General features: G+C 45.1%; 2 protein-coding genes across 2 annotated transcripts; both read right to left on the reverse strand.

The window, feature by feature from the left end:
* Positions 1 to 317: 317 nt before the first annotated feature.
* naa25 (N-alpha-acetyltransferase 25, NatB auxiliary subunit) lies at positions 318 to 11,588 on the reverse strand. The gene is made up of 23 exons (XM_019856381.1): positions 11,476 to 11,588; positions 9,088 to 9,173; positions 8,853 to 8,991; positions 8,654 to 8,772; positions 8,364 to 8,438; positions 8,115 to 8,222; positions 7,904 to 7,982; positions 7,716 to 7,827; positions 6,895 to 6,984; positions 6,617 to 6,789; positions 6,147 to 6,259; positions 5,862 to 6,069; positions 5,432 to 5,521; positions 5,070 to 5,350; positions 4,765 to 4,916; positions 4,495 to 4,620; positions 3,862 to 4,105; positions 3,509 to 3,632; positions 3,181 to 3,246; positions 3,001 to 3,098; positions 2,810 to 2,920; positions 2,383 to 2,523; positions 318 to 2,040 (listed from the first exon to the last, which is right to left on the reverse strand). Exons 1-23 carry the CDS (start codon positions 11,531 to 11,533, stop codon positions 1,918 to 1,920), a joined length of 2,916 nt encoding a protein of 971 aa, XP_019711940.1. The 5' UTR covers positions 11,534 to 11,588; the 3' UTR covers positions 318 to 1,917.
* A 718-nt stretch (positions 11,589 to 12,306) lies between these two features.
* LOC109507167 (phosphatidylinositol transfer protein beta isoform-like) lies at positions 12,307 to 22,490 on the reverse strand. Its single transcript, XM_019856404.1, has 11 exons — positions 22,445 to 22,490; positions 20,503 to 20,533; positions 19,692 to 19,837; positions 19,511 to 19,602; positions 18,487 to 18,494; positions 18,110 to 18,184; positions 17,915 to 17,998; positions 16,737 to 16,814; positions 16,519 to 16,623; positions 16,250 to 16,372; positions 12,307 to 15,401 (listed from the first exon to the last, which is right to left on the reverse strand). The coding sequence occupies exons 1-11, from the start codon at positions 22,468 to 22,470 to the stop codon at positions 15,351 to 15,353; spliced, it is 819 nt and encodes a 272-aa protein (XP_019711963.1). The 5' UTR covers positions 22,471 to 22,490; the 3' UTR covers positions 12,307 to 15,350.
* Between the last annotated feature and the right edge of the window lie 1,291 nt (positions 22,491 to 23,781).

The raw sequence follows: 23,781 nt of genomic DNA on the forward strand, positions 1-23,781 counted from the left end.
TGAATTAGAAATTTACAAGGGAATTATTTTTACTATCTCCAAAAATCCAAAGCCAAAAATGTTCATATTAATATATTATTTTCTCAAACCCTCTTACGAATCGGTCATGCCGCCTTGGGAGAGAAAAAAAAATGCTCTCACCCACCGAGCTGGGAAACAGGTAGGTTTTATGTTTTTAACATAATAGTTTTCACGTTTTTACATAAGTTTCGTGTTTTTTCCCCTGTATTGTGGCAGCAATATGCTTCCATAGGGATAGACTCCCGATCATACGCGACCCTAACGAGCAATCATTTTTTTCTTGAGCAAACCAAATTAGTTTTTCACATTTATTTAAAAAAGCTTTGACATTCCAGTGTTTCTATTTTCCCATTTTCTAACAAAAGAGGATGCTGAGATGGTCACAATCCAGATTGTCAATCATGAGCACACTTTTTTTTTTTTTACACGTCTCGCGGCCAGTCTAAACAGAAAACGGAACTTCTTCATGATGCTGATATGGACAGGAGGCGGACACGAGACCAACTGCAACTTGATGTGACCTGCCAAACTTTTTCACAATATTTGAGTACATTGAGCTCATTTGTGTGATCGCTTTCATTGTTTTGGTCAGGTAACATCAAATATGATAGTCGTCTTTTAATCGCGAACGGCCAAAAGTAGACACTTGACGCCACAGTTTGTTTTTCAGGTCAGAGGGAACGATAACAAAAATGGCACAGCAACACCCCCATCAACTGCAGCAGCCTTCTCTTTCGCACACACACACACACACACGCACACACGCGCGCGCGCGCGCACACACACACACACACACACACACACACACACACACACGCTTTCGTCTCCCCCACATTTTTTCTCACAGATTCACTTTCTCTCACGCTTTTTCATGCACAACCAAGGACGTTCTTACACGCGGCAATCCAAATAATGCAAATGTTTTTCAGATTTTTGTAGACTATGCAAATGGTTTTTAAACAAACTTCCCAATGACGAGAGCGTTAAAAAAAAAGTTTTTCAAGGCAGTTTTAAGGTTGCAAAGAAGTGAAAATTGTCACTTGTTGAATTAGCGGCATTAGGCGGTTGTATTTGATGCTGTTTCAAACTAAAACATGCTAACAGGCATTTTTAAAACTCTGAAAAAAAACCCCCCAAAACATTTGCATGATTTCAAACGCGGTGCAAATTCCCTCACGATCTCAAATGCGCCCGCTCTGACACGAGCTCTAACACGCATGCACTCACGCACACACACGGACACACTTTTCGCTAACTCCCTCACGCACAGCAGCTTCTCGGCTATTTACAATTAGGTCCAAAGTGTGTTTTATTTTAAGTGCCCCGTACACAGGACAGAACTGCATAAAGCCTCAGTGCCTTGCTTTGGGGCGCTCACATTAGTCTCCACGCCAAACAAATGTGCACTCACACACAAGTAGCTTTAAAAAAAAAAAAAAAAAAGTAAATGTTTTGCTGGTTGTTGTGGATGTCACGTGACCTCGCCACCGCCGCCATTTCTAGAAGGGAGCTGTTTATGTGATATTTTTTTGTAATACTGCGACTACAGAGGTGCTTGACTTCCTTCAGAAACAAGATGAACAAAGCATGGAAAAAAAGAAAGCCGACATGAAACGCCGATGGAAGCCTAAGTCTGGCGTCTTTGCGCGCCAACACTAAGGGGAGGAGGGGACGCGAGTGATCGAGCAAAGGAAATAGTGGTTTCTTGGACTCTAACCTAATATGTACAATAATTTACTAATTGGACTAAAAACGAGCATCTGGACGTCACCATGTGACTCCATGATAGGCGAGCGTGCGCGTGTCTGTTTATGTGGATGCGTTGCGCACGCGCATGATGAGAGTTGAAAGCGTCCCGGAAATGTGCTGACGGCAAACAGACGAGCATGAAGACGCTCAGATTTTGAGGTTTTTCAAAGAGTCTGCTCGCTTCTTGAGCAACTCCGCCACCTCCTGGAGCGAACGCAGGTGACTGCTCTGCAGCTTGTCCATGGCCGCCCTCGTAAACGATGACTCCTCCTGAAAGGGCACAATATGCACGGGAAGGGAAACAGGAAGTGCACGAGAAGTAAGACAGGAAATGGTGGAAGTGTGGATGTATCTAATGCCTCTGCTGCCACAGATGGCGCGAAGCTTAATGTTTTTTTTTTTTTTTTTTCCCCACAGCGGGTTAGCTAGTGGCTAATTGCTGGCATGGTGTTACAACTGTAGATTTGCTACGTGCTCACAAAGCTCCACTGAATAAACTCTTTGTTTAGCCGAGTCATGTCAAGTGGGCGGAGCAAGAAACACCAATCGCCCGCCCCTTATAAAGGTTTTCTTTCACTGACGTCTTCACCAACAACACCGAAAGTGACTGACCTCCGTGGATCCTTCCAGGGACAAATCGGCCAGTTTGAGCGCCGCTATGCCAACTTCCTGTTCCTTAATGTGCTCCAGGGCCTGGGCGAGCACGTCCTGCAAGCTCGCCGTCAGCTCCTGGAAGCCGCACACCACCATCGGCTGTGTGTGTGTGGTGGTGGGGGGGGGAGAACAAAAACAACAGAACCTTTATCAGAAGCAGGGGGGCTTGAGTCAAGTCAGACTCAAGTCACCGATGAAGTTTGCATGGGAATGGGAAAAAGAATTGGAGATTTCAAAAAATATGCGGTCACAGTCTGACTGGACAGCCAATGTGTCGTTCGAGTCTTTGGGCTGGCGTGGTAACTTTAGAGCACAGACACGTCTCAAAGTCCGCCTTGAAATCCAGCATGTGATGTCCATAAATAAACAACCAAAAAGTGCACACCTGAGCTATGCTCGCGTCCTTTTTCTTCTTCTTCTTTTTCTGTAGGCTGGACTTGAGCGGCTGGAGGACTTTGGTGCAGTAGCCGGCAACCCACAAGACCACGCACACCGTCTGCACACAATCGCAACCACTCACACTTGACGGACAAGATGTCGGACATCCAGAAGAAGAGCAAGGCAGCGCGGGCCCACCTCCACAAAGAAGATGAGGTTTTCTAGTAAAGACGGTCGGATTTTTAATTTGCCCTCCTTCATGTCCAGTAGGTCTCCTTTGCATTTAGTCAGCATTTCTGCAGCAGACACACGAGGAGAAGGAGATGAAACTGAGGACGTCGATGTGGTCACAGAGCAATTGTGTGTCATGGGTGCTACCTTGAAGCTGAACGGCCAGCGACTTGAAGGCGTTACACATCTGCGTTTGCAGCTCCGACGACTCGTCTGACAGGGGGGAGAAAAAGGTTAAAATATATTTTTCATATTATATTTTAAATCATTCGTCAAAGCCGTCACTCCTGAATGTGCTCTTTGGAACCAGCTCCCTCCTGTTCACAGCCATGTTGTTCGTGTAAGCAGCGTGTGACAGTGAGAAGCCACTTTCAACTGGGCAAATGTCCTGACATAAATTTGAGTGAAGCAATCAAATCGCTTTAGCGCCCAGCCCTTAAAAGAACAAGCCTGCGCTGAGGTAGTGGGCACTTACCGAGTCCGACTGCGTCCAGCTGGTGTACGTGGAGCGACAGCTGCAGCGCTGCCGCTTGACACTGGCAGCTGCCACTGGACAGAGCGGCAGCCAGACGGGTGGCGGGTGGTCCCAGGAAGGGATACTGTTCGGAGAACATGGCGTTAGCGTGTTATTACCAGAAACCCGTTGTTCCATGCACCGTTTGTATGTGTTGCTGCTCCATGTGGGTTAAACTTGCAGTTGTTTGAAGGTTTAGAAGTACTGCAACAGCTATGCTAATTTACATGAGTCTGTCTATGGCGTTTCGCATTATATGTTAGCATTGAGCTAGCAGACATTCAGATGGTGGAGGAAATGATTGTGTTCCACACCTGCGTGCGTCTCTCAGCCATTTGCGTGGCCGTCTGCAGGTTGTGGCCAAGCTGCGCCAGGAGGCCACGCAGCAACGCGGTCTTGTCGGCCACGCCGTTCTCGGTGGCCGCCGGCGAGTTCTGCGGCGAGGACTTGTGGCCCAGCGCCGCCACCGCTGCGAGGAGGCGCAGTGTGAGCGAACGTAAGCGCAGCCACACGCACTCTTCCTCCAGGGAACGTCGCCGATGCTCCTCGGTCAACTTCCTGTCAGGTGACCGTGGCGAGACCACATGGTTATAACTCGATCGGGGCTGCTCAAACTTTTTCAAGGGCCAGGTTAGATTTTTTTTTTTGAGTAGCGAGATAGTTAATGTTAAAAAAAAAAAAAAAGTATGTAAAATAAGTGAAATAGTTCTGTTTTCGTAATTAAATAATTCATGCTCATTATTTTGAATGTATTTCTTTGGGATGAATTTGCCAATTATGCAATTACATTTATGATTTCTTTCCTACACAGACCACATATTGATAAAAGTTTGCCATTCAACCACTTCTGGAGGATGTTATGCATTATGATGATGTTTCCGTGTGGGGTCTTGGGGGACATTTCCCGCTTGGAGATGAGCGAGCATAACGGGCCGTGTGTTTTGTACCGCTCATTCGGGTCCCAGCAGGTGAACACCGTGAGGTCTCGGTTGTCCCTCATGTTGTCCCAGGGAATGTCATCTTCCTCTGCGGACAAACACATGGACTTCACACTCTCCTCCAGACTCAAGACACTGGAAAAAAACATTTTAGGGGAAGACAGGAAAAAAAAAAAAGGAAAAAAAAAAGAAGAAGAACACAACGTCGTCACAAAGGTGAGCAGAGGTGAGCAGGCGCCGCGCATTGGTTGGTTGGGGGGCAAGGGTGTGTGTGCTCACATGTCGGCCTCTAGGAACAAGTCGAGCAGCATCCTCTCGGTGCGGACCTGGGCGAAATGCAGCGACTGGTTCAGCCTGTTCCTGAGGGTGATGAACTCTGGGATCTTCTCAAAGGCGCCGTATTTGTACGCCTGGATGATGTACTCGGAGGTCTGGGGGCAGGAAGGCAAGAAAAATGGGACATTTTTATTTGATTACATTTGAAGCCTGGGGCTGCCAAATATTTTGACATTTGCTTCTTTATTATTTCTTTTGATAAGGGTTAGAATTACAGAGTGGGAGAACGTACGTGGAGGTGGACTCACATCTTTCTGATTGGAGTGGAAAAACCTGAGAGAAAAGTTGCAGGCTTGCGAGGCGGCCGCAAACTGTCCCAAGGACTGAGCGTAGCGTGTTAGGAGGAAGCCGATGGTGTCGTGCTGGACGTGCTTAGCGTCCAGGCTGGCGTAGAGGTCCACCACCGGCTCGAAGGCGCCCAGGCGGCAGTAGAGGAGCAGCAGCAGCAGCTTGAACTGTGCGTTGGACGGGCTGTTGGACAAACCTTCCTGGAGGAGGCCGAGACTGAGCCACGCCATCTTCTCGTCTCCTGAGAAGAACCGGCGCGCACATCACGTCCAGAGAGGCAACGTGAGCGAGACACAGAGCGAGAGAGACGGAGACCACTCACCGCTTTCCGTCCACAGGTCAATGTAGACGTGAGCCGCCATCAGGCAATACATGTCGGAAAACTGCAGCTCAGTTTTCAGAGCGTTCTTCCCTGTTGGAGGGCAAACAGAAATGAAAGTATTTTCAGACAAGTGATCTAGAACTGCTAAAGTCCTATTTTTTTCAAGAATAAATTTGCATTTCTCAGGAAATAAAATGTACTTTTTGGGGAAAAAAAATATTGTTTGCTGTCCCAGTGCAAAGAGGGGGGGGGAAGCCTACTTGAACAGCCAGTCATATTTTTTTTTCAAGATTAATTTGTATTTTTGAGAAAAGTGAAAAAAACGGGGGGGGAAAAAAAAACACATTGGAAAAATAGCCCATTAAAACAGCTCGATCAAACTGCCGCTGACCCTAAATGGCCAAATAAATGCTGCCTCCGTGCTCCTCACCAAACTTGAGGCCGTGCCGATAGTGCGCCTTGAGCTCCGCAACGAGTCTCAGCTTGGCGGCGGCGTCGAGGGCGTGATGCAGGCCGAGCGCCCGACTCAGCTGACACACGCACAAATGCCTCTGCAGCGCTTTGGTGTCATCCGGGAAGGCCAAGCCGTCGGGTCCGGGCTGGCCCAGAGGGGCGGCCTCGCTCAGCCGCTTGACGAACTGAACGCGACAAGATGGAGGGATGCGATTGACGTTGGGCCGTCTGGGCGTGAGATGGCGCCCGCGACGCGGCTCACCTGCTCGTGTTGGTCTGCGGCGAGTAGGTGGAGGTAAATGTTGAGGTCTGTGATGCAGCAAGGCTTGTCGCCAAACTTGACGAAAAACTGCACCATCAGCTCCAAAGGCTCTCCTGTGCGCATGGCAAAATAAATATAGAAAACATCGGGAGGAGGCGACGTAATTGCAACCATCAAGCTTTGCTGCATTTTACTACCCTCTCTGCTTGTGTGTGGCCATTTTTAGTCCGTCAAGATTTATTTTTTTTTTCAGTTTTTTTCATCAGTTCTCACCATTAGTTTGGAAGAAAAAAAAACTACACTTTGTGGGCATCAGGACTGCAAAATTCAGAATGTCATAATTCAATTCAATGGGTTAATTTCAATAGACTCCACGACACAGAATGTTATATTGAATTGCATTGCATTTGAAATCAAGATGGTGGAACTGAATTCAAGGTACCCCCGGAGCAATTTTTTTTTTTTTTTACCGAGTTGGCCTTCCTGGGGAAGGGCGCGCTGTCGTAGCCGGTGCATGAGCTCCAGACGCGCCAAGTAAGGACCCCGCAGCGAGCGAGCGTCTTTGCCGTCCTCGCCCGCAATCCTCTCCTCCACGAACCTCACAACCTCCGCCACGGTGTGGTGAACCGCGCCTTCCGAGCAGCTGCACACATCGCCGCCATTACATACAGTGCCATCTGGACTTGCCCCATTTGACTAATTTTGATGTTGACTCCAATTTTGACACGAAACCAACAATTGGACTCACTGTTCTCCATCCCCCGGTGGACTCCACGACATATCCATGAGGTGAAAAAGCGAGTCGAAGTAGGCCAGGTAGAACTGCCAATCATCAGGACTGCGAGCAGAGCAACATGAGTTAAAGCGCAGTCGTAAATTTTCATTCAGTTGCGTTTCTCACTGCATCCAGTAAATATATGTGGACATGTACATGTCAATCTAAATTGGCCAGGGTCTCTAACAACAGTCCTGCTGGCCCAAGAATGCAAACTATGCAGTAAACTACAGCCATGCATATGCGTAGATTCCCCCATTTGGGAATTCACTAATATATGTTTCTTATCGACAAAAGCAGTACTTTGCTGCCACCTTGTGGCAGCTTGAGGAAATAATGATTTTGTTCTCCATTTCCTGATTGGTTGGTGCAGAGCACAGGTGTCGAAGTCCGGTCCTCGAGGGCCGGTGTCCAGCATGTTTTCCATCCCTCCCTGCTGAAACACACCTGATTCAAATGATCAGCAAGCTCTATCGGAGCCTGATAGTGATCCTGATCATTTCCTGATCATTTGAATCAGGTGTGTTTCAGCAGAGAGGGATGTAAAACATGCTGGACACCGGCCCTCGAGGACCGGACTTTGACACCTGTGGTGCAGAGGATTTAGTAGCAATCTGCACGCATGAAAACATTTAATAATCAATATGACTGATGAGTATCTGGATTTGAATGTTTTTATATTTCTGACTATTGATTGTGAACTGCTTCAGATTATATGAATGGCGTGATAGTGTGAAGGTAGTGGTGACAAGAGGCAAATTCGCTCAGGCAAGTAAACAAAAGATGCGCCTCACTTTTTGAGCAGGAGCTTGTGGGCCAGGGCGTTGCACTCGGGCCAGCGTCTCAGTCGCCGGTACAACATCATGCACTTGCTCTCTCGACTCTGAAGCTCGCTGGTCAGCTTCTCTGCGCGGGGGGTGACATCGCATGGTGAGCAGGTGGAGGTGGAAGATTAAGACGCTACACTTTGATCAGTACTTACCTCCTAGCGGACCCTTGATCACTTCCAACGCCTCCTCACATTTTCCCAAGCGCTCCAGGATCATGAAGTAGAGCTGCACCTTTAAGGAAAATGGCATTTTTATGACAAACATTTTAGAGCCCTATATGGTACTGCATTATTATAAGTCGGGCCCGACGGATTAATTGCCCGACATTAGCTCTTTTAAAATCATTACAATTACAATTTTTACCTCTGCTTCTGCTTCAATTTTGTCTTCTTTGACCATCTTCTCCACCATGCGCTCCGCCAGGGGTAGAAACATGGTTTGGGATAGTTTTTCATCCTGTGCCGAGATGGCCTGAGCAATCACAACGCCGCATAAAATTTAAAAAAAAAAAAAAAAAACATTTAAAAAAATTTTTTAAATCTTTTTTTTTTTTCAACGTGTATGTATATATGTTTATGGCGGAGGTGTTATGAGGATGACCACTCCATGTACCTGCATTACCAGACTCATGACAGACCAGAAGTAATAAGGATTCTTGGGGACGATTTTATATAAGGCCATTCCTGCCTGAAGAGATGAAAGCATAACTCAGATCATAAATCATCAAAGTGACGCATAAAACTCTTTCACACCAAACGCAGTTGTTTGAAGCTTTGTAACGACAATGACGTCTGTGCTTCTCTGCGTTAGCTCGACGACAGCGCTTGGCATTCTCTGCTCGTTGAATCAAGCAGACACAAACGTGTGCTTTTGTGTGCGTGCGCGCGTGTGTGTGTCTTCACCTGCTGCATCTTCTTGTACTCGCCGACGCGTGCGTACGCCATGAAGAGGTGCGAGTGGTACTCCTCGCTGAGCGGGACCTTCTTCACCGCCGCCTCGTACAATTTGGTCACCAACTCAGCTGGAAGCGACACATGTGCACGCCAAATTAATACGTCCACTTCCGCCACTGAACGTGTTCGCGTTCAGGTCTGCACTCACGCCGATGCATCTCCCTGTAGAGGATGGTGAGCGCTTGTAAAGAGTTGTCGTCTGTCGGCTCCAAGGAGGTCACCTCCTGGGCCAGTGAAAAGGCCTCATCTTGCCTGCCAGTCCGCTGCAGGCCGATGGCCTTCAGCACCTGGAGGGTGGAGGTGGGTGATGGTATGAACGGATTTGTTTGTCAAGGCCGATGGGCTCCGATTGGCTGCTTGCTGCGTCCGGCTGACAACAATACCTTGGCGCAGTGCAAGTCTTTGTGCTTCTTCAGCAGCTTGTCGGCCTGCTGGATGGCCATTTTGTTGTTGCCATTGTCAAGGTAGTCTGAGGGGCAAACAAAGAACAATTCAGGTTCCTATCAGGTCAAAACAAAATGGCGTCTAAATATGACATATCACAGAGAAAATCATAAAAAAAAAAAAAAAATTAACTTATTGTCCCTGCTCTCAAACACGGCGTCTTACTTATGCCGTCACATAAATACGTTGGCGGCGGAAATGCATCGGGTTGAACCCTCCGTTAGTTGGTACAAATCCCACTGGGGACAACTCGGCACTCTAAATGCCGCCATACAAATGGAAACTCCTGGAACACGTTTATTTATTTGGTAAATTTGCCATTCTTGGCTATATTTGCTTTTTGTTCATCATTCATTGTAAAATTATACTAATCCATTTATTTTCAAGTCTCATGTTGCACCAAAAACTGTTTACGAATTCACTGTTAAAAAGTAGTGCGAGAAAAATACAAACCTTTTTACGTAAGATGATGAAATTTAGTGAAAACTAATTACAAAATTAATCTGAACAGTGATAATTAGCATTTTCGCCATAATCGTGCAGCCCTACCTGTGCACACTGAAGGGCAACAATGAGGCACTCTAAAGCAACCTAAATAAATAGGAAAACTGGAACGGTGTTAAAAAAAAAAAAAAAAAAAATCTGGCTATATGCCTCACAATTGAATACGACAGACTTCTAACGTTACACACGTGCAATGTCCTCAGAAGCAAATCTCTGAATTCACTTTGCAGGGTCTTATTAACGATCATGATGTTACCGTGTTACATGTCAACAACAGCAAACACGCATTATATTGCGGTTCAGCTTTTGCGCCACCCTTATAGGCCTATATTCAAGCAATCGTTTTTCATGATCGTGAATTACACTGCATTGTGCGTGTGCGTGTCTGTGTGCGTGCGCACAGACACAGTTTGGTCTCTCAGGGACAGCTGCCGGCCAAAATTAACCGCAGGAGACAGCGATTGTGTCCCGTTGCTCTTCTCGCACCGCAGAGAAAGCAAAATTTTATAGACACTTCAGTGTCGAGCGTTTACCTTGCTTACATTGCATTCGTGTCTGCTGTCAATCAAGAGAAGCCTTCAAAAATGAACAGCCAGGCCGTTATCAAACACGATATTGAATAAACACAACAGCTTCAGAGTTGATTATGACTTATATGACGGTGATTTACAATACAAGTTAATAATTCTCCCAATGCGGTAAATCAACAGGCAACCTTTGGAAAAATAATTATGCCGCCAAGCCCAAAAAAAAAAACAAAAAAAAAACCACACAAACTTGTGCAAGCATGTGATGTTGGTTATTTATTTTTACTGCGCTATACAACTTATTAGTAACATTAACTGTGGAGATTTTTAATCTTGGCCTCATTTTATTTTGAAAGAAAACCAAATCGGCATTTCAACAGGGAAGTGTAGGTTTTCTATAGCTAATGGATTTCTAATATTTCTCTGGAAGTTTATGCGAATTAACGCTGGGGCGAGGGCAGGGGGGGCAAACAAGCTCAAAGGCGTATGGTATCATAACAAATAATGCAAAACTTGTTTTGAATGTCATTGTTTTTTGATTTGTGGGAAAAAATGTGGAAATCTGGTCTTTGTGGTGAGGGAAAAATCGTGCGACTTTTGTGGCCATATTCCCCAACACTGGTATACATTATGATCGAAGTCATTAAATACGAGTAAATATTGTAGATAGGTGCACGGCTTAAGTTCAAGACCTGTGACAGTTCCACGCTAGCGAGCCGGCTTAGCATGAAGCATTGTCCCCGGCAATGCTAACTAGAAGCTAACCACTTAGTCGCTCAACTGCCGACACAAGAGGGACAAAAGCCAAAATGCGAGCGCACCCGTGGAAGCTAAACTTGACCGACTGTCAGTCGGCGGCGGTAACCGGCACAAAACAAGCAAGTTCTGCCGGAAAACAGACGTAGAGTCAATGAAAGACTTGCTATCCGACACGTTAGCCTCTGCAGCTAGCTGTCAAATAGCGCCCGTTTGTATCCGAGAAGGAGAAGGAGATACCCGGGAACCCAGTTAAGATTCTTAGACTGTTTTTTTTTTTTTTAATATTTCACATTATGTTCACACCGGGGTGCTACCGGGAGAGAACCGCAGCACACCCCGGGTTGTGGTCGCGTGGGCAAGGCAGGGGAAGGTGCACTGTCATAGGGCGCAGCGGGCAGCGGAGCCCGTGGTCGCGGATGAAGGGGCCGCGATAAAGCTACCCCTGCGCGTGGGACTTCGGCGTATAAAGAAGGCCTGCACCGACGTTCAAGCGAACCCAACGTGCGGGTCCAAACGTGCCGGCTAGCCGGAGCTCACCGTATATGGGTCTGAGTCTCCGGTCGTTGGGGTCTTGCACATGGCCTCTCGCCGCCATGGTGGTTTAGTTGAGTTTACCTGCTACTGGGGAAGTAAACACGCATGCGCACTAAACTACAGCCGGATGCACGCGACAGCGGCATCCAAAAAGTTAACTTTTAACTTTTATGTTACATTTTACAACACATTAACATTTTAATTGGACAATGTGTTCAATTGAACTCTATTTAATTTCATTCCCGACAATCTATTGCGTTCATTTGGATGCATTTCTCGGTGTGGATGTCAGTTTTTTTTTGTCCAATCAGATTTCAGCATCTTCTTGTTGCCATGTTAATCTAATATGATCAGGGGCCTGCGCACTGGCCGTTAATGACATCAGCATTTTTGCATCCTGTAATTGGTTGATCAGAGCAAAACTTGAGAACTGGCAACTTGTCAAAGATAAAATATTGAAACTGGAAATACATTTTTGTTAAACTTGCAATATCAATCACCCAATTAGGAGCATCCATCCATTCAATTTCTAATCCGTTTATTCTTACAATAGTTGCGAGCGTGCTGGAGCCTATCCTCGCTGTCTTCGGGCAGTAGTACACCGTGAATTGTTTGTCAGCCAATCGCAGGGCACCTGCCAAGCATGTTTTTGTTAATGTGGGAGGAAACCGGAGTACCCAGATAAAACCCACGCAGGCAGGCAGAGAACATGCAAACTTCATGGAAAGGCGGGAGCTGGAATCGAAACCTGCACCTCTGCACTGTGAGGCAGTCGTGCTAACCAGTGCCCACAATTATGAGCATGCAGTTAAAAAAAACAAAAAACAGCACACACATTTTTTTGAAATTTATTAATCGGTTGTGTTCTGTTGTCTAGACCTTCAGTCACAGCTTGCCAACTGTGAAAAATAAGAGAAAAAAAAGAAACTAATAATTTTACATTCACTACTGATACCCCTGAATGTTGCCTTTGCAACCAGTCCTTCCATCCCCCAAAAAAACAAAACAAAAATGCCAGACAATACTTTTTTTCTTTTTGCCACTGCTTGAAATAACAGGTGGTTGCCTATGCTTCTAGTCCTTGCCTCACTGACAGCTGGCAAATGTTTTTTTTTCCTCTTTAACAAACGCACAGAAACCAAATCAAAATGTCAAACAAACAGCGGAAAGTAGCTGAGAAAACATGTAGTCCGTCGTTTTGCTGTGTGAGGTTAAAACAGGGTGAAGGAAAAAACAAACAGAAAAAAAACACCCTGCATTGTTTTGCTGTTAATGCAGCCATCACATGAAAAGCCTTTTGAAAATTCATTCCACATACTTGATATCCAGCTTAAGATCAATGTACTAGTAGCCTCTTTGTCCTTACTAGTAGAAAAATGTTACGTTACAACAAAACTATAACACAAGTGAGTTATTTGGCATCCTTCATACCCGTCTTGAAGTTGTATTAGTCAGCCAAAAGTAGCACTAGTGGCAGGGGGGAGACTAGTAAGACAGTTATACTAATAGTACACGGAATTGTTTTACTAGTGAGGGCAAAGTAGTAGTACTAGTACATAGACCTCAAGGTGGTTTCAAGGATACGAAACAGAATTTACTAAATATGTTTGATTTCAAGTGTGACTAGTAGTGGGCAAAAAATATATAGATTATCGCCTTGTGCGCAGAATACTAGTTATGACAAACTGCCTACTAGGTCATAAAACGAAGCTGGATATGAAGGATATAGAATAAACGCTCAAAAGGCTTTTCATAGCTCACTTAGATGGCAGTTGTTCCCACACATAAACAATTAGCTTTCCTGTCCCCAGTTAAGTTACGTTTGCGTTACAGTATAAAATGACACATGAAAATGCGAGCGACCCCAGAAGTACACTTATGACAAACAGCACAACCTCAAAAGTCTTCCTTTAGTTCGTCGGCGATCCTCGTCCAAAACGTTTGACATCTACACACACACACGCTTCGGCTCATCCTTCGAAGGCCGTACTCGCGTGAGGCCATTCCAACCGTGTCTATGGTGTTTGTTTTTTTGTTGTTGTTGTTGTGTCATCATGACAGAGTCGAGCGATTTCATTAATTCGCTCACTGACGCAAGACGTTTATTTTCGTCAAATGGATGAAAATGTGTTCTTACATGTACAGTATTGTCAAGTACATTTTTCAACGAGTAGGCGTGAAAGGGAGACTCGCTCAGCTCATCTGTGAAATTCTGGTTTGTAAACCAGTGTAATGACCGACAGATGCCTGTAGATGGGAGCGTTGCTTGGGATTTGATATCAGCACAGTTTTGGAGTAGAAGACAGAGATTAGGGGGTGAATCCTAGCCTGTCACATTGAGTATGACAGCGAGAAATGTCCACGTGATGCGAGCCGCAAGTGTTTAGACACCCCACACTTGAGGCGATGATGTTAAAAGAGTATTTGTTGCCAGGTCATGGGAGAGATGATAAACGGCATGTAAAAAAAAGACACTGATGTTCAATTCTTAGTTGTAGAGCTCCGTTTTTTTTTAAACTGTCAAAAGCCCTTTTTAGTCTTTTTATTCTACAGTTTGAGGATGTCAAAACAGCAAAAAATAACCATCAAATTCACTGCTTTCTGGTTGACACGTATTTCACAAAAAGCTCACCCCTCCCTGCCCATTTTGGGGGGGAAACCAACCCATGTCCTACTGTTGATTACAAACAAATGGAAAAAAATAGAAACAACCCCTACCCCAATGGTTAAAGAGGCACGCAAACTCCCTCTCTCGGTTTGGTGCTTTTATTTTCACAGAACACAATATTCTGCGGGTCTAGAAAGATCCGTCAAACTACTCTAAAACCGCTTGCAATGCAGAGCACTCGGAGTTCATTAATGACGCGTAAATTACATGCGTAGCTGAGCGGTCCGTGGACTTTTTGGTCTTTGCGTATTATACCGAGTATTCATATTGATTTCTATTAGGTAAGGTTCTCCCTGTGGTGCCATGACAGTAATTACAGGCCACGCCTACATCACTTCCTGTAGCGGGCCAAAAGAGAGAGGAGTCTGCCGAAGTGCGCCTACATAACACCATTATACATCTGAGCACTTGTCAAAGGTTTGGGATTGAAGGTGTCAATTGGGCTCAAGCACAGTTTGAATGTGCCTCATGTGAGTACGACTTGAAAATCTGCCGAAATTGCAGCAGAACACTTCAAAAGAGGGCTCGCACTCTTAATGACGCAGTCACACACGGTCCCTGGACATGGGCGCTAACAAAACAAAACAAAAAAAAAATGGGCATGACATTAGTTGACGGGTGGAGGTGGTCTCGGGGTAAAGCTAAGTCAGGAGAGCGCCCACCCGCCTTAGCAAGGACCCGTTTCGAGCGCAGGCATGCGCGCAGTTGCCATCCGCAGGGGGGGTGGGGGCTCCCTTCCGATAACGCGGAGACAAATACTGCGTTGAAGTACAGACAAAAACACGTAGAATAACAACAATGGGGGGGAGCTCATCGTAAAAATGGTCCGACGGGTTTGCAAGTCGCCCGATTTTGGTGAGGACCTTGACGTCTAAAAAGCACATTCGTCTCCTAATGGTCAATTTAAAAGGCTCCACGTAAGAATAAAAACAAAGCCCATCCGTCTGAATCACCAAGTATCATTTACATATCAGGCAAATTACGTCTGTGCAAAGAGGTCGTCTTTTTTTTTTTGTCTCTGTGTATGTGTATATATATTTATATATATGCAAAACCAGGTTGTTGTTTTGTTGTTGGAGCAGAGTGGGGAGGGGTCTGTACATCAGCGGGGAACCAGGGCCACTTCCTCCTGGTGGTGGCAGCGGTGGTGTTGGTGGAGGTGGTGCGTGTCTCCGATGACATCATCAAGACAGGGTCGGGGTGGTTTGGCTCATTGCTCGTGAGCAGCACTGGTGCCTCGAATCGGACCGGTCTTACGCAGCTGGATGAGGCAAACGGCAAAAACATACAAAAAGGATGAAAAGACACATCGAAATGAAACATAGGGTATGCTACAAACAGGGCAAAATGTGGGTGAAAGGAGACGGCAACGGCAAGGAGCTGGAAGAGAAAGCAATGAGAGAAAGCGGATGACAAATGACAACAGACGACAAGCGCAACCACTTTGGTCAAAGTTGAGGCTTCTCAGTTATGGAAAACATAATTAGGACATAATTCAGAGCTAATGATCCATTAGCCATGGTGTCATTTTTTTCTGAACGTATAAGAAAAGAGGAAATGGAGCCCTTTTCTATTTGTAGCCGACTTTCAGAAAGATGACATTGAATGAATGATGTAATTAGTCTACTTTTACACATTTTCAGTGGAAACTAGCCATAAATAAAAGCAAAATCCCAAATGCACTACTTGCTATTTTCTACAGTTTAAAATCAACTTAGTTCGCATGCTGGTGAATGACTTCCAGCAAAGCTGGCACACTTCTTAGTTGAATCCAGTTAAGACCACCTGCCAAAGAGGTCAAATCTAGCAGCGGTGGGATGTGAATAACGATGAAGAGGATGGCGCAGATGAGTTCAAGCGCGTTCAAAGCGTGATGAAGGACAGACAAAGAGCACAGAGCTCTCCATGCAGGCGGCAGTGGGCGGCTGGTCTCCATGCGTGACTTACTCGGCCTGCCTCTAGAGTTTGACTACAGCGACGGTGCCTACTCGTCTGTCGCCGAGGTGCCTCGCACGTCGCCCTTCTGACGCATCTAATTCAACATTACAAGGTTAAAAAAGCGCCATTGGGCCTTTTTGGGGGTAGAGGAACCAGGGAGACGTTCTTTACCTCCTCCAACTCCCTTTGGGTCTCCTCCTCCATGCGCCTGATGTCCTCCATGGTCAGACCCACCCACTTGTCCACCCAGCAGAACAGCTGGCGGTGGAAATTGGTGAAGATGCGCTTTTCTTGCTGTGGACACAAAACGACTGGAATCATACTTTTGTGTCGCAAAGGCACGTTAGGAGTTTCGAGGTAATCCTCTGAGGTCGCTGTGCTGTGTTTCACGACAACGGGGGAACATTTGACGTGACAAGAAGCCAAGATGTGGGATTTACCCTGTGGATGAAGTTCTCCACTCTGGTTTGAAAGCCCCACCACCGGAATTTGACGGAGACCAGCTTGTATGCGCACATGTACGGACAATCCGTCTTGAGCTCGTTCTGCGCGGGAGAAAGAGATGGAACTTCAACCCAAAAAAACAAAAAACAAAAAAAAAAAAACAACACCACCACCACAATAAGGGGGCTCAATTTCTGCTGCCTGTGTCACTTACCTTCCACTCAGGGCCGAGGGGGCCTCTTCCGGTTTTGACTGAGTGGAAGAGGGAGGGATCCTCTTCTGCTTTGTAGTCCTGCAATAAAAGACAAATCAATAGTTAGTAGTTTCTTGCTGAAACTATGGGGGCATATCTACCTCAAGGCGCAGAGTTGAAAATATAAGTAAGCAGATGACATTTACGGAGCCCAACAGACATCTCCAGAACTTTTGTCGCGTATTCCATAATGCAAATGGACACAAACGAGCCTCATCCACAAAATGTTCACATCGGAGATGTTATGTTCACGAAAAGGAAGGTGGATATTTCCTACAATCACATGACATATGAAATATATATTTTTGGGGGGCGCACAATAGCTTCTTGCTGAAACTATGGGGGCATATCTACCTCAAGGGAAAAAAATGCCAACCTCCCATTTGCTAACAGCTGCGCATATGACGATCCACATTTCTGCAATCACATTCTTAGTTGCTTATTTTTACTTCCCTTCACAAAAACATTTTTATTTCCAACTAGGTTCTATAGGCTATAGGTCACAACAGATTCAGTTTTCAAATAATTTAGCGCGGTCTACATTTTTTTTTTATATCACCTGGAATTATAACAGGGATGTGTCAACCGTTTATAGCCACTTAACCTTCAAAAATTGACTTTGAGGTTTGCCACCACAGCCGAGAGGCTAAAAAGAGGTTTTGTTGTTCTTGCGTGGTGCTGTTTTAATCCGGCAGGTCATCTGGAGGAAAGCGTGGGGAGCGCCCGCGGCAGATGGGACGTACCGCTTAAGCCACACCTCTGCGCTGATCCCCTTAAGTCATTACGGCACTCGGGCTCGTGTGACAAAACTGCAACTCGAAGTGGGAGAAGCGCCCAAGCGCCTGCTCTTTGTGTTGAAAGCAGCGTACACCCGCAGGGGGGCTTAGAAGGCAGGCCAATTATCGGTTCCTTAAAGCGTTACAACACTGCCATGTCACGTTAATCCTCAGTTTACTTTCACTTTGTATTTATATCTGGAGTGGTGTATGGAATGCAGTTGATCTTAAGGTGCTCTATAAATACAACAGTGTTGAGTTGATTTGAGTAAAATGACAATGGAAAATTCAAAATTCTGTTGCAAAAAATGGAATGGATGACATTCGCATTCCAGAGTTTATATGAAGCTGTTGAGAACTCACCCCTGCCGCCACTTCCTCTTTGTTGGCGATGTCTATGGGAACCACCTCCACGCTTCTCCACGTCTGCTCGTCCAGGTCATGCACCTGACACATGAGGCAGGACGGGATTACAGTCAGCGGCGCAACATCTGGTGAGGGTGCATTACTGGAATGATGGCAAAATGGAGGAGCCGGTGTGCTTTTGCGCCGACTTACATTTTCTACTGTTCCCATGTCGGGCTTGTGCCACGTCTCGATCTTGATCTCAAAGTCATCTTTCATGTATTCGTTCTGCGTGGTGGGTAAGTATATCAGTATAAAGTCGGATATTTTTCAACAACAAGACATGATCTTATAAGAATAAAGTTGATGTGATCAGGCGGTGTTGACAGTTGTAGCTGATCTCAGACTTAGCGAGCGCGCCATGAATGGAGGCCGGGATTTACGGCTAAATCCAATAAACCAATAAGACGTTTAGATAGCCACCATGCTGCTTGGAACGACTGCAGCGTGATGCGCGGCCTAACGCTCGCCTAAAGACAGATGGCGCTACACTGCCAACGCGTGCCGATAAAGAGAAGGATGACACTCACCGTCACGACTGCAGCGGTGCGGCGGAAGGAAAGAAAAAAGCTGTTAGTGTCACCAATCGTCACTTTCAAATATACAAACATTTCATTTCAAAGCACATTTTTCTCCTAACTATCATCACAAACAAAAATTTTAGAAACCCTGAAAAATGGGGAAGAAAACAAAACTCACACCGTGACATGGTTCCAGCCAAAGCACATTCTTCTGGTGTTTTGCTACCTTATATTTCACATTAGCTTAGTGATTAGCTTCTCAGTCTTTTGTTAATTGCTCTTTGTCGACCAGCAGCGATAACAACACTTGTCAGAAGCACAGCTTATTCGTTGCTGTGGAAGCAAGAATGAAAGATTTGGGGGAGCGGGCTCACACCCCGCTGGCTAGCCAGCCAGCTGCAGCTCCAGGCAGGTGTGGTGCAAGTTAGTCCGGCACTTAGCATTCATAGTTTTGAAATCAATGAATCATCGTTTGATTCATTGTGATTTTAATTTCAATCCAAATTATTGTGATGACTTTTTCCATGATTATCCAGCTCATGAGCGACATACTTTGAAGCTCCGTCTTTTAAGGTTTTTCCCAATTTTTGGCTTTTATCTTGCCCGCGTCTTCTTTCTGCAGCAACCTGTCTTCTCCTGACTTGACTTTTACCTTGTTATTGTTAAAAAAAAATATGTATAAAATAAATACGGTACAACATACTGTATGTAGCGCCCCAAAACATGACAAAGGCTTGCACAGTTCATGATGCACGGCACCCATATATCAAATCGCTCGGTGTGCAGGGCTGAGTCCGTTTTTTTTTTTGTGATGGTCCAAGTCGTGTTGGGACGCATCGCATATTTCAAAAAATAAAATAACATACATTTATCATTTTATTTATGCCATCAAACAATTGTTAATTCAATTAATTGTACATAAAAATATGAGCGAATGACATATTCATCCATCCAACTAACTCCCGATGTTATTCCATGTACATGTAACACAATGTCCATCAATCAATACACTGTAATGTGTCCGGCGACTTACCGGTGCGACAGTAGGGGTATGCATTCCAGGCTTTTTCATGAAAAACAAACGCTGACTCTGGCGCGAGCATCCTCACATATGCTGGGACTTTACTGCAGGGGAGCAAAAGACAAAGAGCCCGGTGAGAAGGCAACAGAGGGGCGACCCTTGTAAAGTCCAAAAGTGAGAGTGGCAGACTGGCCTCTTTAGGTGGTAAATTTTGTGTGTGAACTGTCCCTTTTCGCCGTCCTCCTCATAGGGTTCGTTCTTCAGCACCTCGATGCCCTCGCCGCCGCCCGTCTCATTCTTGCTGGCCTCGGCAACGGAGTACAGCTGGCCCACTTGATACTGGCGACAGAAAGCACACCCTCGGATGAATGGACTGAACCCCATAAAATGGATTTTATGATTCCAACTGTGTGCGTGTGTGTGTGTTCCCTTTTCACCGTCCTCCTCATAGGGTTCGTTCTTCAGCACCTCGATGCCCTCGCCGCCGCCCGTCTCATTCTTGCTGGCCTCGGCAACGGAGTACAGCTGGCCCACTTGATACTGGCGACAGAAAGCACACCCTCGGATGAATGGACTGAACCCCATAAAATGGATTTTATGATTCCAACTGTGTGCGTGTGTGTGTGTGTGTGAGAGAGATTTTTTCACACAGCTTTTTGTTTTGTTTTTTTTTTAATAAATGGTACCAGTTCCACCTTGCCGCCTCCTTTCTCCCTGCCAAAACTAATCTTGGTTCTCCGTGTGCTCATTAAAGCTTGTTAGGCCACACTGCTGCACTTGATTTGTCTTAAGGGCATTACTCAGTATGTGATCTTGAGAAGAAAACAACATTGAAAATTGAATGAAAGCAACCTCTGCAGAACATGATAGTTGTGAATTGCTGAATTCAGGCCTGCTTGGGTTGAGGAATTATCCATCTTGGAGGTCAGGTCATTGAACATTTGGCATCATTCTTGAACGTAGCGTAACAGTCTAGTATGACTTTTCCATGCAATGACACTCACCTCTTCAACAGAAATGGGCAACACCACACGACTGCAGGCACAAAACAAAAAGAGAGGTGTGATTACGGGGATGTATACAGTATTCAAATCATAGCTTCAACTCAAATAAGGGGTGCCCAAATCCGATCCTTGACAGTCCCTAACCATCCTGTTTTACATGTCTCACTCCTCTAACACACCTGATTCAAATGGGCACCCCGCCAACTGCCGAAGTCAGCTGGGATAGGCTCCAGCACAACCGCGAACCTCGTAAGGATAAGCGACTCAGATAATGCCTTGATCTATGGAATGTGTCACAGTTACAACTACATTAGGGATACAATGCAATATAAACAGCAGGTAGGATCCATTTATTGTGATATGTGTTGTGCTATTCATCCAGTTGAACTCACAAGTTATAAGCCATGGTGACAACAGGCACAGTAACCAAATTGTTCGCTAGCTACATTGCAAAAATGTCCATCATGACTCGAGTTATTAGCCTGAAAGATGGCTCAATAAAACTGATTACACAATTTTAACACGTCAATAAAACACGGATCAGTCATCATTGTGGGCCCCAAACCTTAGGTCTAAAAAAATCTGTCACTTCCCCTGAGCGTTCAGTTCTGATTAATTTCCTCTGAATGTGTCACATTCACAACTACAGTAGTGATACATAGTGTTACACACAACATAATTGTAACCATGTAATATTAAAAGGGAATTTATTATTATCAAGCTACAGGTACATACAGCAGATTGTTAGCTTTTTACCTTCCCAGAACAAGTCTCGGCTTGAGTCATTAGTTAGCACAATAATAAAAAAAGATAACAGAATTTTTCTGGGACAGTAAAAAAATAAATAAAATTAAAATGACTGGCGACTATAATGCGCCCTGAACCCAAAGTTTAAAAACCTGCTTTAAAAACAGGAAATCACTCTACCTGATTGGTCAGTTTTCCTTTACTTCCTCAGAATTGTTATTTATTGTATTTGCCACGGCATTTACAAAGATTGTGAATTCTTTATTGATTTAATGAATTGCTGTTTGAAATCACGAGCGACAGGTAAACTCACAGGCTTGAAATAGTTCAAATGTCTTGTCATGACTAATGACCAACTAATAACGCTATTAGTTGGTGTATTACCCAGGTAGATACAACCTCGTGCTAGTAGTTTAAACACCGTTTTTAATCTAAAGCCTCGTTGTTTTACAGATTAGCCATGCTAACAGTTGGCATTTAATCGCCCCATCGAAAAGGGAGCAAGCTGACAACGTACCAACCCACTTTCCGCGTCCTCTTTCTCAACTCAACTCAAATGTATTTATAGAGCACTTTCAAACAGTCTATGGGAAAAAGCGTGGGGGAGAGTCGTATAGTCGTTTAAAGTGTTCACAACACTGCCAGATATTGTGACATTTCTCTGTTGAGGTGAGCTGCGGGGCTAGGGAAGTGTTCTGCTGCTAGCTGGTTGACTGCTAGCAAAGCTCCTAGCCTCGCTTGTTAGCCGTTACGGCTAAATCCGACGGAGTCTTAATCTGTCCCTCAAAAGCTTAACATTACGACACTTTGGGGCTATAACGAGATGCTAACAGGTTATCCGAAGCTAGTGGGTTTAGCACACATACGCCCCAATGTTGAACGGGCTAAACGCGACGATCTGTGTGTGCTTTTTTTTTTTTTTTTGTACGACTCATATTGAGTCGGAGGCTAATTGTCCACCCTCGCAGCTAGCGAGAGCTTTTCACTAGCGACGCCTTAAAAAGACCGGTGTCCCGTTAACCGCGTCCGTTATCCTGCCCGCACTCAATATGTCTTGTGGAGGACTACCGACTGACAAACCCGGCGAAATACGCCGCGTGTTCAAAGCTCGCTATAAAGCTCTTAAATGAATGAAAATGCGCCAAAACGATGATTAGGGGAAAAAAAGGGAAAAAAACCAACACGTCAGACTCACTATTCCTTGATGAGCACCATCTTCATCCGCCGGTCTGCGCCTGCGCAGTGTCGAGGCAAAACGAGAAAGCACGGTCAACAAATTGGCCCCGCCCTCTGGGAGATGTCGGATTGGCTGAGCCAATCGATAAATCATTACCGTGAAACCGAACAATCAATCATTAGCCGAGGCATGGTAAACCGCGAATATGCGGGCTTCCCTTTATTGTAAAAATCTGTGTAAAAATGAACAATTACAACATCATTTATTAAAAAATATGGAAAATAATTTCAATTCAATATTTTTATTATACTGTATATGTATTAAAGACGTGTAACTGAAAACATATATGTTATGTTATTATGTTGAACATAAATAAAAGCAGAATACAATAATTTGCACATCATCTTCAACCTATATTTCATTGAATGCACTACAAAGTTAAGATATTTAATGTTCAAAGTGATCAACTTTTTTGTTTTGATCAAATCATGAACTTTGAATTTTATGGTTGCAACACATTCCCAAAAAAGCGGGGAAAGGGTCATGTTTACCACTGTCTGACATCAACTTTTCTTTTCACAACATTCAACAAACGTTTGAAGTGTATTCAAGGGATTGACCATGATTTGCAAATTATTATATTATGTTTTGATTTATTTTCAACAAAAAGTTCCAACTTCATTGGAAGACGGGTTGTATCAGCACAGAATCATCTTAACTCAAGTCCAATCCTCAATAGTTTTCTTTCTGTATGCTTCACTCACATCAACATTCGTTACCTAGCAACCAACGCTGTCTCATCACATTTCACTGACTTCTACCGTAACCCTCTCAGAACATCAGGTTCACTCAATCTCCAAGGCAACCAGGAAGGTGCCAATGTCAACATTTAGAGGAATGGAAAAAATGCCCCGCTAGAAATTTGTAGCCAGCAGGAAATTTGGTGCGTTTAGAAGGTTTGGCGGTAGGCGGCGATTTGGTGTCCACACTGTGGAGACGGTCCAGACTCTCACTGGGCTCATGTCGCGGCGAAAGGTCCAGCAAACCCAGAACGTCCTTCCGCACTGTGCTCATTTTCTTTACCGGAAGGAGGCTGGCAGGGGCCACGCCTTCGTGTTGGCGAGCCGCCTTGAAGGTTTTAGAGCGAGAAACGGTAATCGGGGAGGGGGATAGTGTAAGGGATGGTTTGAGGTGGGCTTCACTGCTAGGTGGTTTTTGATGGGACTTGCTCCCAGGCGAAGATTTTAGGTGGGACTTAATCTCAAGTGGCAGTTTGAGGTGGGACTCTCGACCAGGTGGTTTGAAATCTGTATTTCTGCCAGATGGTTTTATGTGGGATTTACTGTCAGGTGAAC

This window comes from Hippocampus comes, unplaced genomic scaffold (genome assembly GCF_001891065.2).
Source record: "Hippocampus comes isolate QL1 unplaced genomic scaffold, H_comes_QL1_v1.1 scaffold213, whole genome shotgun sequence".
NCBI lineage: Eukaryota > Metazoa > Chordata > Actinopteri > Syngnathiformes > Syngnathidae > Hippocampus > Hippocampus comes.